The sequence below is a fragment of the Poecilia reticulata genome, chromosome 16, assembly GCF_904066995.2.
Source record: "Poecilia reticulata chromosome 16, P_reticulata-male-v2, whole genome shotgun sequence".
NCBI classification, from domain to species: domain Eukaryota; kingdom Metazoa; phylum Chordata; class Actinopteri; order Cyprinodontiformes; family Poeciliidae; genus Poecilia; species Poecilia reticulata.
The window spans coordinates 21,696,609-21,713,270 of NC_088845.1; the positions used below are offsets into that span (position 1 = coordinate 21,696,609).

The 16,662-nt window shown below is 38.7% G+C and overlaps 1 protein-coding gene across 4 annotated transcripts in view; it reads left to right on the top strand.

Moving 5' to 3' along the window:
• Positions 1-16,182, top strand: part of col14a1a (collagen, type XIV, alpha 1a) — a 123,487-nt gene extending 107,305 nt beyond the window's left edge. For all 4 annotated transcript variants that reach the window (XM_008432272.3, XM_008432271.3, XM_008432273.3 and 1 more), the window contains 8 exons: positions 1,021-1,074; positions 1,158-1,229; positions 4,871-4,906; positions 6,319-6,385; positions 6,517-6,708; positions 10,056-10,133; positions 11,100-11,255; positions 14,588-16,182. In XM_008432272.3, the coding sequence (XP_008430494.2) occupies positions 1,021-1,074; positions 1,158-1,229; positions 4,871-4,906; positions 6,319-6,385; positions 6,517-6,708; positions 10,056-10,133; positions 11,100-11,255; positions 14,588-14,616 (684 nt within the window). In that variant the 3' untranslated portion in view covers positions 14,617-16,182. The remainder of the gene's footprint in view (positions 1-1,020; positions 1,075-1,157; positions 1,230-4,870; positions 4,907-6,318; positions 6,386-6,516; positions 6,709-10,055; positions 10,134-11,099; positions 11,256-14,587) is intronic.
• The last annotated feature ends 480 nt before the right edge of the window (positions 16,183-16,662 follow it).

The window sequence follows — 16,662 nt, forward strand, 5'->3', positions numbered from 1 at the left end:
AACTGGAGTGCCGCCTTAATAGTCAACTGTTTGTTTCCTGCAAAGTGGGATTTTTTAGCGGTTTTATGTTTCTAGTGCTTGTGTATTTAATTGAATTGCAAATAAATATGTTTGTTTCTAAACCGAGCAACATCAGGAATTTAGAGTTCGTTCTCTGAGTTCCATCTATGGGCTGATAACGATAAAGTAACCTGTCTGAAACCAAAACTCTTCTCATTGAGGAGTTCTCCGATTCACTTCCTGCCTTTGCTGGCTTATGTGCTGAATACTGAATCTCACATTGTCAAAAACCTGGTGAATTTGGCTGCAGGAGCATTGCCACAGAATATTAAGAAAGAAACTAGCAAAACAGATCAGACTCTGACCAACACATGTTCTCCTGTCTCAGAATCTGTTTTTAATCATTATATAGTTGTTTTCTTCTAGTTTAGTTTGTTTCCTTTCTAAAGGAGTTTCCATGTATTTCCCATACTGAAAGGCAATCAGTCTCAAACTGAAATGAAAGGATTAGTTGGGCCTCCGGTTAAGCTGTTTTCCAGTAATCTGAGGTTGTGTTCAGTATCCAAATTCTACGTTAAACACAGATATGGTTCAGGTTAAACAAGCCATAAATGCTCTTGCATAAACCCAGCATAATATTAGTATAAATCATTTGTAATGAGTTGTACAACCAGACAGCTGGCCTGCAGACGAAAGCTGAAGCTGCAGTTAATTTAAAGGAATAAAGAGAAAACACCTACTAATAATAATAATTTTAAATACCTATGAACAAGTATATATTTATATATTGCTAAAGTTAAGAGAATTAACTTTTTTATAAAATACATCTAAAATCAAAAGTGAAAAGAAGTTCGAGGTGTACAGATTTTTACTGGGTCTGATACTAAAGCAGTTTGGTTTCATTAATATACTAATTATTTTTCCATTATAATAAAGAATAGAAAGATGCAGCAAATGACTCATAATAAAAGGAGCATTGAGAGACAATATGCTGAATGTATTAAACCATCTTTCTCCCAGGGTCAGCCGGGTAACAGCGGTCCTCAGGGAAGACAAGGACCTCCTGGACCCATCGTAAGGCTGCGTTCATTTCAGTCCCGTCATCTTTTTGTCCCGTCTTCTGTCACTTCCTCTTTTTTTTCTCTCTTTTCTCTCAGGGAGGTCCAGGAGCTCCTGGAGTCCCAGGGCCCAATGGACCAGCGGGGCCTTCAGGTGAACAAGGAGTGCCTGTGAGTTCAGATTATTTTCCTTTAAATGACGTTTCAACCCCCCAAAAAACAACTTTTATTTAACATCTAAATATTTTTGATTAATAACTCTGTTTTACTTAGAGACGCTTGTTCGGCCAGACCACACAAACAGCTAAACAGAAAGTAGAGATGCTTCTATTAATTTCTATGATTTTCTATGCCAATTTTATCAAAACTTTAATCTGCCATTAATAACTTTAGCTGATTTCAGATTAATTTTAATTTGATAATCTGTTTAATAGCATTCAACATATTTTTCTTCTCTCTGTTTCTCTTCACCTACTTTCCAGGTTTAGCACTTTCAATTAAAAAGCCGCCAGAGCCAAAAAAAAAAAAAAAGAGAGAGAGAATGTACATTACCTCACAAATTTACATCACCTGAACTTTTCACTCATCGGTCTGTTTTACAGGGTTTTTTTACGTAAAAAATTAAAACAGAACAGTACGCTGTAAAAATGTAAAGATATTAACAGGTGGCGTGCATTCGTTCCCTCTGAGTCAGTTTCTCTTATGGTTTCCTATGAGCAAGGTCTCCATAAACACCAGGATAGTGGAATAAAGAACCAAAAGTTCAACTTTTGCGTTCATTGATCTTCATGATTCTGCTTGTTCTCAAATATTCTCTAACAAATCTATGAGGTCGGATTTATACTGAGACTGTTACACACATGTGGTCTCTCTGTACCAAATGAGTTAATTCAGAGGCCGCCTTTTGCACTAGGACTTATTTAGGGGTATCAGAGTAAAGAAGACGCAATATAAATACACTGAAAACCAGCATAAAACATTGTAAAATATTTTAAAAACCATAGATTGGTTTATAGACATCCTAATTCTGCACTGTTAACGTAAAATCCCAATGAAAAACAAAGTTTGTCAGAGAAAAGTTAGCGATATGAATACTTTTTCAAGACACAGCAGTGTGTTGTTATTGATATAGTAACAAGGCAAACCTCTTGTGTGTTGTGCTTCTTCAAGTGATTTTTATATTTTATTTTTTAAGCCTAACGTGAGTCAGCATTTATGCCCTATGTTTTGTTTTGCCTTTCAAAAGAAAAAGAATTAGCGCAAGCAGCACAACATACACAAGGACACTGAATAGTCTTCGAGACGATCCGAACTGCGTGTGGCGCTAACCATAACGGATGACACTGCGGTGTTGCTGACAGCTAATCTAGTCCTGGGTCAGCTCTCTAGGCCAGCAGCAAGTTTGGCTCGCGGAGTCGATCCATAAATCACTGACACCCTCCCCATCGCGCACACATTTAAAAACACACACACACACACAAATCCATAAAAGCATATCTATAAGAGATTGTATCTGCTTTCTGTCCAAGATACAAATAAAATCTATATGAATTTCTGCACCTCCTAAAAGTATTCACTTCAAATTACGATTATTTTACTGATTCTGTTTTCATATCTACCTATATAGTTTCTTTTTTATGCCATTTATATCCTAAATACAAGCATCCAAGTGAATCTAGAGGGAATTTGTCCAACTAGGTTTGCTAAATTGGACATATCCAACTGAGAACTTAATTAGATGACAATTGATTTATATCCGTAAAAGCTTAATAGCATTTAAAGCCGGAGAGGGCCGGATCTTCAGTTTCTGGTCTTGGTCGACCAAAATGAAACCCAAACAGCTGTTTTCTGGAAAGAGAGTGGTGCATCTGGAAATGCTCTGCTTCATCTATCAAGATCAGTAATGATGAAACTTTGGGATTAACCTTTTAATAGAGATGAACCTAGCAGATTTGGTTTACTGTTTCATCAGCTCTCCTTGGGCCATATACAAATAAATGTGCCAGACTGTCAAAGCTCCCGCTGACATCCCTATTCTGCGTCGGACGTGGATCGGGCTCTGACTCTGAATGCGGTTTCCAGTCATCCAACCACCTGGAGAGTCTTTTTGAAATTGATCTTGCTCGACCTGATGGTGAGCTGCCTCACGTTTGCCAACTTTGAAAGAAATGAGCTCAACAATCTTCTTGGGAGTGCTTAATCAGTTCACGTTTGACACCAGAGAGAGAGAGAGAGAGAGAGAGACGGAGAAGTCAGGGGAGGGATCTGAAACTCAAGGTAAAAATATTCTGAATTCTCTTATTGGAGAAACCCTACACATGCATGGAGTAAAGGAAAGTCAGCTCTGATCAATAATAAATCAGGTTTTTATGAGCGGTGCTCACATTGCCATTATGTAGCGTGGTTTTCTATGGCAACCTGATAAGGCGGCAGACATTTATGTGTCTGGAAAGACTCGTATGATCCTGGCTTTCCGGAGAGATCCAGGACGAGAACTTTTACTGTTCAGGTTGGCTCCTCTGTCCAGCAGCTGTGTCAGACGTTGGCTAGACCTTTCCCATCATCGACTGATTTATACTCAGTTAATTTTTTAACACAATCGTCGCTCTTGCACACAAGCACAATCAGACAGCCGGTGGTGGTGGTGGTGGTGGTCAAGAGCATTTTTCCACTCAAAATAAACAAGTCTTCATTTAAAAGTGGCAACAGCTTTTAAATAAAGTAGTTACAGCTTTTTTTTTAATTTAATGGACGGAGCCCTGTGGCCAGGAAATATGTCTTTTATATGCCTCTGGATTACAATGACTGATTTGCTCATGCTTGGCGTATGCGTGCTGCTTCTCCTTGGTTTTACAGTGTTGACAATAGCAGAAAGTACATTTATCCAAAGCCCAGATGTCAGTTTCTGTGAACTATAAACTTTGAGGCTTATTTCACTGCATTTGTCCCAATCTTTTATGTTTCAAGAAAGCCAATGAGACAAAAGATAAAGTGCTGCAAAGAAAAGAACTGATAAGAGTGACAAATGGTGACATTTGTGAGAAGGAAATAAAAATGGCTGTTTCTGAGGGACATGTGTGTTGTGAATGACTAGACACCCAACTTAGAGATTTTTGTGAAGCATTTTTTAAAAGATCATTAATATCGGACAAACGTAACCTAAGTTAATACTAAATTCCAGTTTAGAGCAATAATCTATACAGGGTAAAAAAGCTCATCAAACAAACTGTCTCGGGTAAAATAATTGTTTCCTAAACCTAAAAACTAGCTGTGTCATCCTTTTTTGCAACAAATGTCTTCAGTTCCCTTGCAGCCCGTCTCAGATTTTTAGATGTCAACAGTTTCATTTCTCGTCTGTTCTTGATGTTCTGCACTTGGACACGATGTGTGGCGTTTTGAAATATTTTGTCCTGCTTCCTGTTGTCAGACAGGTTCTATTTAAGTGATTTCTTGATTCTGCATGTCAGATTGTAATCTTGCATAAGGACTGAAAGTGAAAATGTATCTAAATTTTCAAGAAATGTATGTGCTTAAACTCAGTGAATCAATGATTCAACAAGAAGGCAGTTACCTTTTCAGATGGGAGCAGATTTGCTTAATTAGCTTTTTTTTTCCCTGAACAGATGCAATCCTTATTTTAAATCTCTATTTTGTGCTTACTTCTTACTGTTTTGTCATTTTAGTCTGACATGTGTTTGATCTGAAACATTAGCTGTGATGAAAAAGCAGAAACTTGCAAGGAGACAAATATTTCTCCACATCACTGTATCCTAAATAAATGTTATTTTCTCCCTGTGCTTTCATCTTTTCAGGGTCTTGCTGGTACCAAAGGCGATAAAGGAGAAAGAGTAAGCTACTCAATCTGTACTGCTGTTAGAGCGATATTCCAGTGGAAATGTTGTTCCTTTTCTTCTCTAAAACCCTCAAAGTTTTTCACTTATGGCCCCTGCTCTTTCTAGAAGAAATCACATTTCTCTGTATGAGTCGCTCCTTAACTCAAACAGGCAGCTTTTTCCGTACCGTATCTTCATGCTTGTTTAGAGTGAACCAAATAAAATCAGTGTTCACTGAGCACCAAGGGCAGTGTCTGGATTTTTGCTGACAAAAGCGAGGACGTCGACGCCAGCGGCTTTGTAAGACACGCTACTCGCCGGCTTGAATCAAACCTAAACGTTGGGGACGTTTGTACCTCGACGCAGCTAATTTTAGCTTCAAGAACCGAGATGAAAGGCATTTAAAAAGAAAATGAGAAGATTTTTCTCCTCAGAACTGCGTTTCTGTGAGTTGGCCCAGTTCTCATCAAAGATGGTGGTAATATGATGAGGATTTCTTTTTTTAAACACTTTTGGTCAGCCCTTCAGCTGACCTTTTTCTGTTTTCAAGTCACAAATGGGAGCAGCTGATCTTATTTAGATTGCTCTCATGGAGTTTTAAGAAGCGATCAAACATTGCATTCACCGTAAAATATCCTAGAAACCCAAAATCACTCATGTTGTTAGATTACTTTGCTCATAAAAAATAACATTTGTTAATGAATTTCCCCCAAAAATGGTTCACTAAACAAAAAGGTATTTTTTGTCTTTTGTTTCTGTTCCTTAATATACAAATATCAAATTAAAATTCCAGGTATTTCAAGAGTTAAGTTCAGCTTATTGAAGATACAGCTCTGAATTAACATTACGGGACCACTTAACATGTTCAGTTTCTCTGATTTTACTTTGTATAGGTATATGTTTGAGTAAAATGAACATTGTTCTTTTATTCTATGAACTACTGACAACATGTCTCTGAAATGCCAAGCAAAAATTTAGTATTTATTTGAAAGAAAATGATAAACGGTCAAAATAACAAAGCATGCAGCGCTTTCAGACCTCAAATAATGCAAAGAAAACAAGTCCATATTCATTTAGAAACAACACTACTAATGTTTTAACTCGGGAAAAGTTCAGAAATCAATATTTAGTGGAACAGCCATGAGGTTTTCACTGGGCTTCAGCACAGTGGGCTCTTCATTTTCTTCCAGATCTTTATCTAGATTTTCAACATCAGCAGAGAAGTGCTATTTAAGTTAATCATTTTTGGAAAATATAAATGTAAAAGAATCAGCTTGGAATGAAGGTTGGCAGTGCTAATTAAACACCATTTAGATCTCACCCACCCATTAATCAACCTCTGGTCTGACGGTTATCGTCCCCATGGCTGCTCAGACGGAAAAGTGCCATTTGTCTGCAGTGTGTAGAGCTGTCCGTTTGTTCTTCAGGGCGATGTGCAGTCCCAAGCAGCAGTGAGAGCCATTGCACGGCAAGTCTGTGAACAGATCATCCAAAGTGAGTGGTTGATATTTAACTTTTAGTTTGTTTTTTGTTGGGGTTTTTTGTGCTAAACCTTCCATAAATTTGTGTTTTTTTAAAATGATGGGGAAACTGTTCATTTTCCTTACCGTTTCTGCTTCTTCTAGGCCATCTCTCTCGCTATAATTCCATCTTGAACCAGATCCCCCAACAGTTTTCAGGATCGGTCCGAACAGTGACGGGGCCGGCGGGTGAGCCGGGCAGGAGAGGCCCTCCTGGGCCCCAGGGAGAGCAGGGCGCCCCTGGCAGGCCTGGTTTCCCTGGCACTAATGGTCAGAACGGACAACCGGGTGAAAGAGGTGAGATAAGTAGATGCTCTCATGGAAACAATACTGATGCTTTCTCTTGATGGATTTGTACTAAATTATTTAGATCTTATTTTGCCTTGTTTTGTGTTTATGCAATAGGAATATTTACATTAAAAAAAAACTAATCTTAAAACAGCAATTTGTGCTCAGAAATAACTTGGGAAACTTCTACATTTGTTCTTAAATGGATGATTATATTTACCCAGACGTACAACAGATGAATAAGATGAGAATATTGTTACTCATCATTTTGAAGGAGGTTTGCCCTGTTAACACTTCACACATTTAACTACTCGAAAGTGAACCACATAAGATCAATACTTAGAAGAATTTGAAATCACCCACTGAAATATTTGGAAAATCAACCACAACTGGAGGACCTTGAAAATAATTATTTATCAGAATTTTAGCCCTGCATAAGGACTGACGGATGAAACGTAAACCACGGTTCACACCATGGGAACGACAGAAATCGTAAGCAATGAGGACTTTGACAATTGAAGCATCTTTTAGTAAATCTGCTAAGAAATATGCTGCTTAGTTCGATTTTAAATAAATCAATACCGCTCATTCTAAATGTCCCCCATGCCTGATTTTACCCACGATAATTAGTTTGTATATCAACGTGTTATTTTCACACATTAAACCTCACAAATAGTGTTGGATAAAGGTTGTGATGAACTTTGTTGTCGTAGTATTGTTCTAATGGCTAAATTACTTTTAAATCCTTTTGATCTGCAGTTCTCACACATTTCTTCTTGCTTTCTTCTTCTCACTTGATAACATGTAACTCCTCACTTCTATCTTTTTATTTGGCGACATGTTTTGTGCTGATATGTAATGGCATTATTCATTGATAGCAACGTTCTCAGTTGCCCTGTTCTTGTTTTTTTTTTTATCTTTTGTTTTTAAGATCTAACTGAAAAAATAATCACTAAATACTCATTTAATGTTCATACAAAAAGGTTTTTTTTTTAGCTTGTAGCACATAAATTAAAATGTCAGAATGAACAGTATTGTTTCTACTACCACTATCAAAACTTCAACTAACTGCTTTACATGGATGAAGAACAAATACAAACCATAGATATGCTAGGAGACATTCAGCAGACCTTTCTGCTCACACTGCTTCTTTGTCTGGGAGTCATTCTGCTTGTTTGCTGTGTTTGGTGGTTTTCTCCCTCAAATCACATTAAAGACAGTAACTTCAGTACCCATGACGTCATTCCTTAGAGGACAGACGGCGTTTATGAGTCTCTGTCCTAATCACTGAGACATGTAACCCATGCTAAAAAAAACAACAAAAAAAAAACATTTGAATGCAGCCTAGATGCACATAAAGAGCTGGGAAAAATTAAGAACTGTTGAACGTCTGTCCAGCTATGACTCGTCCTCATCAGGGGTGGAGTCCTTCGAGTCTTTCCAGTAAAACGTCGAATCTGTTGCCACTGGTCCTCAACGCACATAAAAACCACATTACAGTTTAAAAGCTTAACCTGCGACTGCACTCAGACAAAACTGTGCAACATAAGAAACTCGTTTAGTTTTATGTATCAGTTTAAAAAAGTTAACGCACAGACTTTCAAGACGGAGAATGTCTCTTTATCCGAGGTTATGACATTCATTTTCTCCATTAGAACGGTTATAAAAGAAATAGGACAAAAAAATCCGCAGATCAGATTTTAATGTGATTCTATAATATTTGAAAAAGGACACATTAAATCACTCAAACAGGCTGCTTTTATGCACAGCAAACTGCCCGGAGACGCAATTTATTCAGCTCATTTTCACAAAAAACAAACATGATACTGATTTTGAAATAAAAAGCGTTTTAGTCACTGGTTCAATTTGTAGCCACATTAAAGTGGGTTAGCGAGGAGTCTTTGATTCTTGCCTGTGAAACCTAATAGTGGAAAAAAAAAACATGACATGACAGTTATATTCATTTCTATTTCAGGAGTTATATTCATTCCTTTTCCCAAAATAAAAAAAACATATATGTACATAAAAAATAATGAGAATGAAAATGAACCAAGCCGGCAGAGAACAAAAGCTAATGGGAACGCCATATCGCACTTTAACATGTGACAAGAATCAGTCAGGACAACAGTAGTGATGGCTTGAAGTCTCCAGCTGGAATGTAGATTTATGAATTTACAAAGATGGAGATGTTGCTTTGTCCAGGGACGAGGAGGAGGAAGTCAGGAGACCTGTTGTCCTTGACGATCAAATCTGCCAGCACTCTACCCAAGAAATTCAAAGATGTTTTCGCGAGCCATGTCATTTTCCTCGTGGTGAATGATCGTTTGTGACAAAAACTGACATTTTTTGTCATCCATGTTGATGTTGTTTCTGCTCCGGTTCTGACCAGCATTATTAGATTGACGTGTACAACAAACACCCATTTCTGGGAAAAGATTGTTACCAGAACAGTGGCAATCTTGAGCCAAACCGTGATGGTGTGAAACAGAAGTAGTGAACGGAAGCAGATGAAAGTCTCACTTTCCTACACATGTTCAGTCCATGTTTCTCTCATGAGTGTTTAAGTGCACTACAGTAATTGTGAACACTTTCATTCATGCTCCTTGAACTGCATTAGTCCATGTGGAGGTAGTTTTTCCTCACAGAAACATGTGGCTTAATTTCAAGCTAATGTTACATATGTTGTGGTTGGACGATTCACTGAACTGAGTGAAAAAAATGTCTTAGTCCAGCAGCTGTAGGTAAACTCACGTAGGAGTATTTAAAGAGTGATCCATGGACGACACATTTTATACTGACACAAGACATTGTGAATTAAAAAGAAATCTTATCCACGAACATTTCAATCCTCTGGTTTTTGTTGCAACTAGGCCTCTGTCAATGTTGTGTCCTCATCGCTCGGCTTATTGTGTTCGTACCTTGAAGAGAACATTCTTTTTCTTTCATAATCCTTGGGTAAAAAGTGGGTTGAATGTGTAATCTTACTGAGTATCTGTGGAGAAAGGGTGTATATTTTATTCTTTTTTTCATGTTGCCAGTAAGTTGTCACTCAACACATTCCTGTTAAAAACATCTTTTTCTCAAAACCTTTTTTCTCTTTACCACAATAGGCAGTTATGCTCTGCAGTTTGTCGTCATCCATATGTGGTCGTGCCCTTCCTGTTTCCGAGAGCATTTTCCTGGCTGTAAAGGCTCTTTTTGTGTCAGAAAAGTGTTTTGAAAAATATTTGCTAATTCCTTTTTTAGGCTCTTATTTACATTTGCGGTAGAAGATAACATTCAGAAGCTAAAGCTCTACTTATACTGCAATAGATTATCACAGAGGTTTTGTAAAATATCAAACTCTGCGTTTCCAGGTTTGCCAGGTGAAAAGGGAGAGAGGGGGAGTCCAGGCATTGGGAGTCAGGGACCTCGAGGACCACCCGGTGCACCCGGTAAGACACAACACAGTCCTGATCATGTGTTTTGCTTCAAACTCCAAAAGCAACCAATAAATGACCCCATAAACTTATTCTGTCCATGGGGATCATTTCTTATTTCCAGACAAAATGTTTGTGCATTGGTCTTATCGTACAGCTTTTAAACAAAACCAGGATGCCTGCAATATTAAAACAAGAACTGAAGTTAGCCACAACCGTAATGCTTTTAGGATTCACTCTCTGCTGATTCTCAAAGAGAGGAAGGCGAGCAGCAGACCTTTCAGCCCATGAATGTGATGCTCCGTATTGATTTTACTGTGTGCGGTGTGGAATTTGAGGTTTGTGTTATAAAAATATGTCAGTGCTGGTATTTTCAGCTTACCGTGATCGATACGCACAAGAAGACAAACTTTAACTGAAACTTTTCCACGGCTACATTACTGAAGAGGCAACACATATTCGAACATATATCAAGCCTCAGTGTTTTTAGAGGAAGTTTTATTCTCTGTGCTTTTCTTAAATAACTGTGGGATAATAATTTGTGCACTTGGCGAAAGGAACTACCTTTAAAATATTGATATCCGATTCCCGCAGACTGCTGAGCAGTCCTAGCGGAGCACTTTGTCCTGTGAAATCATCAAACAGAGGCCTGGGGCTAGATTTCAGCTTGGAGCTGCGTCGTTCCTGTTCCTGCCCTCAGGACATTCGCTATCATACTCTGTTATCCAGATAACGACAAACAGCCATTTGTAGCTCGCTAATTTTTTATATCATGTTGTTAAAGCCGCAGAGGCTGAAGCTTTTTCTTAATAGTGACAGGGTGTACCTTTGGTGCACTGTTTGTTGCCTTTTTTTTTTTTTTTTCTTATATTTTCTCACCAGGTGTCTCACTGCTGCAGTCATTCTACCAAAATGTCAAACCACTTTGCATGTGCAACCTACCACCCCGTCTTTAAATAGAAGCTGTTTCTCCATCTTCAGGCCTGCCAGGCGAAGGTCGGGCAGGCAGCCAGGGCCCTCCTGGTCGGCCCGGGAGCCCAGGAGCGGCTGGTAGGCCTGGAAATCCAGGAGCTACGGGACCAACCGGACCACCAGGATACTGTGACCAGAACTCGTGTCTGGGATACAATGTTGGAGGTAAATATTATCCATTCGTCCCTAAACTACCTTTTGAATTTCTTTTTCAAATTGTAAACAAAATAGGACAATTACATTGTAACTGTTATAAGACATTAATATATTTATTTATGGTTTATTTCACAAAATCACATTTATGTGTTATGAATCTTATTATTTGGTTGTAGAACCCCACAGAAAGATGGTTACGTAGTTTATTTAAAGGGGCAATATTATGTGTTTTCCAGCCACATAGCTTCATTTTATACCTCAATCAAGCAGCTGTTTCCTTCAGTTGTTGTAAAAATGAGGTATCTATCAAATATGACTGGAGAGATTTGACTTTGTAATTTAACATTGGGCCTCTATCTCCAAGAAAGTCCTGCTCTTTCCAACTCAACGCTGTCAGAAAGTCATCACAGCAGGGCTGCACTGAGAAGTAGCTTGGATAATCAGTTCAGCAGATTTGAAGGTGTTTGCTAATTCCTGTTGGCTAGTCTGAAGGAGCTGAGTGGGAAAATCACGGGGGAGAGGTGCTCTTTGAGATGGGAGCTTAGTATTTTGAATCTGCAGCTCAGAAGAGGAGCTTCGTCCTTAAAGGCGGCGCTTAGTCCCCCCAAAATGTTTTGCAGAGCTGAATTGTTGCCACGGGAGTCTAAATGATTTCTTAAACACGGACGAAAAAATCTAACTTAAGCTTTTGATGAGGGAATAACATAATAAGATGATAGAAAGCTCAAAAAAGCCAATTTTACACTATACTGCCCCTTTAAGACATGCATCTGTTTCGAAGCAAGTTACGTTATAACAGGGTTTGTGTATCGCAGTAGAGAAATGCCCCATGCCCCCCTTCTGTGGTCATTAGATTAAGATCCGAAAGAAGAAACATGTGTAGAGTTTCCTGAAACAAAAAGGTCGTGAATGGAAGTCTGTCGGAGCAAAGCATGCATTGGAGCAAGTGTCTTATTGCTGCCAGTCATTTTGCTCTTACATGCCGTTCCACATATGCTGCACATCAGAGAAAGTGACTGCTGGCCTGTTGGGTCTTCCAGCTTTTTTTATAGACAGACTGGTTTAAATACTGTGGATGACTACCAAATGGGGACGGGGGTCACCCAGCTGGAGGCATCACATGGGAGTGTGCCTAAGAAGCAGAGTAACGTCATGACGGGGATGAGTGGATGTGATTTATGTGGGAAGACAATAGAAACCGGATGGTTCTCTGTTGCTTTTTTTTATTTTTTATTCCCCCCTCAGAAATGTGAGAGAAACATGGTTTTAATAATATTAAGGTTTGGATCCAGTTCTGCAGATGTGTGAACACACACATTACTGACAGTACAAGGCTGAATATGATCTGGCAGCTGAAGCCGAAATAACATTTTGACTGGAACATTCTGTTTTTATTATGTCTTTATCTTTTTTCACGAAACGCAAAATATGCAGACATTTTTAAAATATTTAGCGGCGTTTCTTTAAACTGGGATGCATCCTTATTCGTCCCGTCGTCCTCTCTGAGCGGCACTGCTGAAAATATCTTCTGCTCTTGTTGTTCCAAAACATCGTTGCCAGTCTGACCTTAATGTGTCTTTCCATTTAATAAAATGTGAGAAAAGGCAGCGACAGTCTGCCCTCAGATAGTTACTGCTCTTGTAAAGTTCTCAGAGTTGGACATGCATCCGACTTTTATTGTTGGAAGTTTATTCATTCATGCCCACACAGACAGATTAAGGACTTAACAGGTCAACGCTATTTGTCTGTGTTGAAATCTAATAAAATATGCTCGTACACAGATCCGGGCCCGTACACGGTGGCATGCGCAGCGTCTCTGAATATTCATACAGATGATGAACTCGCAGCCCTCTGCAAAGTGCACAGCTACGAGCCGTCGCGGCTACGATGTCGTACGTCATCTGTGAAAAGTAGCGGATGGATGAGACATTATTTTATCCATCAAAGCAGATTTATTTAAATAGATTCAACTCTCAATTGTTCTTTTCCCCCCGTTTTGAGTTTGAGTCTCATCTGCCGCTTTGAACAATTCAAGGTTTAAATCGAGCCTCCCTGCTCAACCACTTCAAAGGCAGAGTTTAGTTTTGAAAGTTTCATTTTCCTTGACATTTTTCACTTTAAGTGAATGTTTTCCTCCCTGCCAACCAATTATGCTGAATCCAGTTTTTTTTTCTTTTTCAGTTTGTATTTTAAAAGCCAAAACCAATTTTCATGACATTTAGCTGGCACATATTATTTACTTTGATATTGTACCCATTAAAAAATTTTTTAAAAACTACTAATTGCTAGTAAGTAAAGATTTGATTTGGAAACAATGAAACATGCAGATCAGAGGGAAAAACAATGGGTTAGTGTAACAAAGAAAGAATAAAAATAAAAAAATAATAGAAATGAATTGTGAAACAAATGGATTTAATTGTATTCATAACATTAAAATTGCTGTGATTATAGATCTTAAGCTTAGACCAGAGATAAAATATGCTGTCTGTGTACGTGTGGCTTTCTAAATATATAAAATAGGACATTTCACAGACTTATGTCTTGAAATAAACCTTCTTCCAGCCTCATTAACACTCCACCACTGTATATAAAGCACAGTGGTGGCGCTATTAGGCTCTGGGGTTGTGTAGCTTGTAGCCAATCATAATTCAACACATAATGAGGAAGACTACCTCAGATTTCTTCAGCATAACATCAGACCAGACGGGTAAAACGAGAACACAGTGCTGCCAACATTACTATAACCTGGTTGGAGAGGATATAAAGCAAAACTAAACACAATCTTCTACTATTATTGTATCCAATATTTAGATTTCAGTGTTAGCTGTGCTCTGGACGCATAAAAAACATCTGAGGCTGCCGCTTGATAGACCACTTTGAACATTTTACCCTCCAGCAGATACATTTTTTTTAGATTCAAGTTACACTTGAATGTTGACTCAAGAAATAACTGCTGACAGGTTCTTTCAAACATTATGCTTGGGTGTACAAAACTAACAAATTTCTTCTGAATTTGCAACCTGTGTCCCTCACTTCATTTTCTGCATCAGACGTTTTTATTTAAGCTTTCTAATAAGCAGAAAGAAAAAGAGACTTGACACATTAAGCGTCTCGTTCTTGTGTCGCTCAATGAATTTCTGAAGGTTTGAGTTTCCTTTCTGTAAAAGAGGAGATGGTCTGGGGTTTGTTTTTTCACTTCCTAAATCCTAACCCAGCAGGTTTGAAATGGTTTGTCTGGAAGTCTTCGGTGTCTTTGGGTTTTCCTTCTTCATGTGAGGTAAACTTCTCCTGTCTTTCTCTCCTCCTCCCTTTCCCTCACCCTCCCTTGTTCTGATTTGAAGTCCAACAGGATTACAGGAATGATTACTGAGGAGAAATCTCCAGCCATCTCTCCTCATTCTCCTCCCCATGTGCCCACCTCCCTCTTTGCCTTGTTCAGAAACATCCAGTCATTCATTCCCCAAGAGGCCAAACGATAAACACAAAGCCTGATAAAGGGACGGGTTCTAAATTCCAGCTTTCAGGAGCTTCTAAATTAGGGGTCTGCAACCTGTGGCTCTTAAAAACCTGACTGAGAGAGTCTAGAATCGACTATTTTTTTTAAATACAGAACAAATGCAGATTTAGCTGTTTTGTTTTTGTTTTGCATGGAATAAATGCTGCATTAAATTTCCACAACAGAACGGTACAAGTATCAGCAGTATATATTCATATATATATATATATATATATATATATTCATGAAAAATTATTTTAACAAAAACTAGTTGGTTTCCAACATCATGATGAGAAAAAAATACTGCTGATACTTGTACCGTTCTGTTGTGGAAATTTAATGCAGCATTTATTCCATGCAAAACATGGAATAATATATATATATATATATATGCAAAGAAAATTATACATTTTCTTCACAGAAAATATCCTCTTTTTGTCATTTTGTCCTGTTTTTTGTTTTAAAACCTAAAAGCAGAAACAAAATTGTGGTTATTTTCAAATTTCCTACAGTAGATAGGAATTTTTAAAAATGAAAATTTCTTTTTGCAAAATGTTTATGGCTCTAAAAGACTTTTACTTAGCTGGACTGCAGGCAAAAATGTCTCGTTGGTTTGTAAAGGTTGCAGACCCCTGATCTAAATCAGACTTCAAACATACACTTAATTTACAGAGAGAATCATTTTGTACCAAGGCTAGCTTTAGTACACAATCTAACTGAATTTCTGATTGGAAACTATAATGCATTATTCGGGTTAAATTAAAAATGTGTCAGCAGTGATAGAAGCTCAATGTAAAAGTCTCACAAACCAACAACAACAACAACAAAAAACCTTCCTCAATGCTGCCACCAACAATTGCACTGCCATTTATCAACAATTACTCATCTTCCTCCGCGTTCGCCTGCTTCTGGCTCAAATCTCATCACAGCTAATCACTTCTTTCAAAGCCTGATCAATCAGCTAAACAGTGATGAATAGCGCTTCTTTCTGATTGTCTGCTTTCATCGCCGTACAGCCTGGCTTATCTGTGCAAATCAAATTCTGAGATGTGCTGAAAATCTGTCTTTTACCCCTAGAGTAATTGCACCCATTTTGATAACTGGAAAAAAATTAGCACAACTAAGCTTTATTTAGCCACTCTGAACTTCAATTGACGCCACTTCTGACGCTGCATGTCCATCTGCATGCCTCACGTTCCTGCTGAGCTTCTGTTAGAAGTGCTTTACCATGCTTTGGCAATACTACATCTTGATTTTTATTGGTTGTGGCATCTAGCTTTAGTTTCCTTTAGCCTCACTTCAGTCGTGACCTTAAATATCCCCTCCACACCACTCCAGTCTCACCCCTGCCCCTCGGCGGCGGCCGCTACCAGCCCTACAATCCTCCCTACAGACAGCCGCATAACCCTGCTGCAGTGGCGTACAACCACCACCGAGGAGGAGGCGAGGAAGAGCAAGACGCCTACTATCGTGGTTACCACTCCCAGTTTAACTACAAGCATCATGGGTACCACCCAGGAAACTCTGAGGATGTGGAGCTAAGGTCACCGGGTGTCGTCAGGAAGTTTTCACAAAGCGTGGTGACGGAGGAGAACTAAAGAGGAAGAGCGGACTCACCTTAAGTGCTTGAGCCCCAAAAAGACACTACACACACACACGCACACCATGGACGTGTGCACTCATCTGAAACTGTGGTGAGAACCCAACACCCTGCAGTGGGTTTCCTCCAAAGTTTAGAAAAAAAAAAACAAAACAAAAAACAAAATGTAAATATCTCTGTGATATCTGTATGATTTGTGTGTAAAAGGGAGGTCCGAAAAGTGCCTGATCTGTGTCCGCTTCGTCCAGTGTTAATGCAAACCTCGAACCGGTCATTTTACACCTCACAGCTCAGCGAAGCTGCATGTGTCCCGTCTGAGC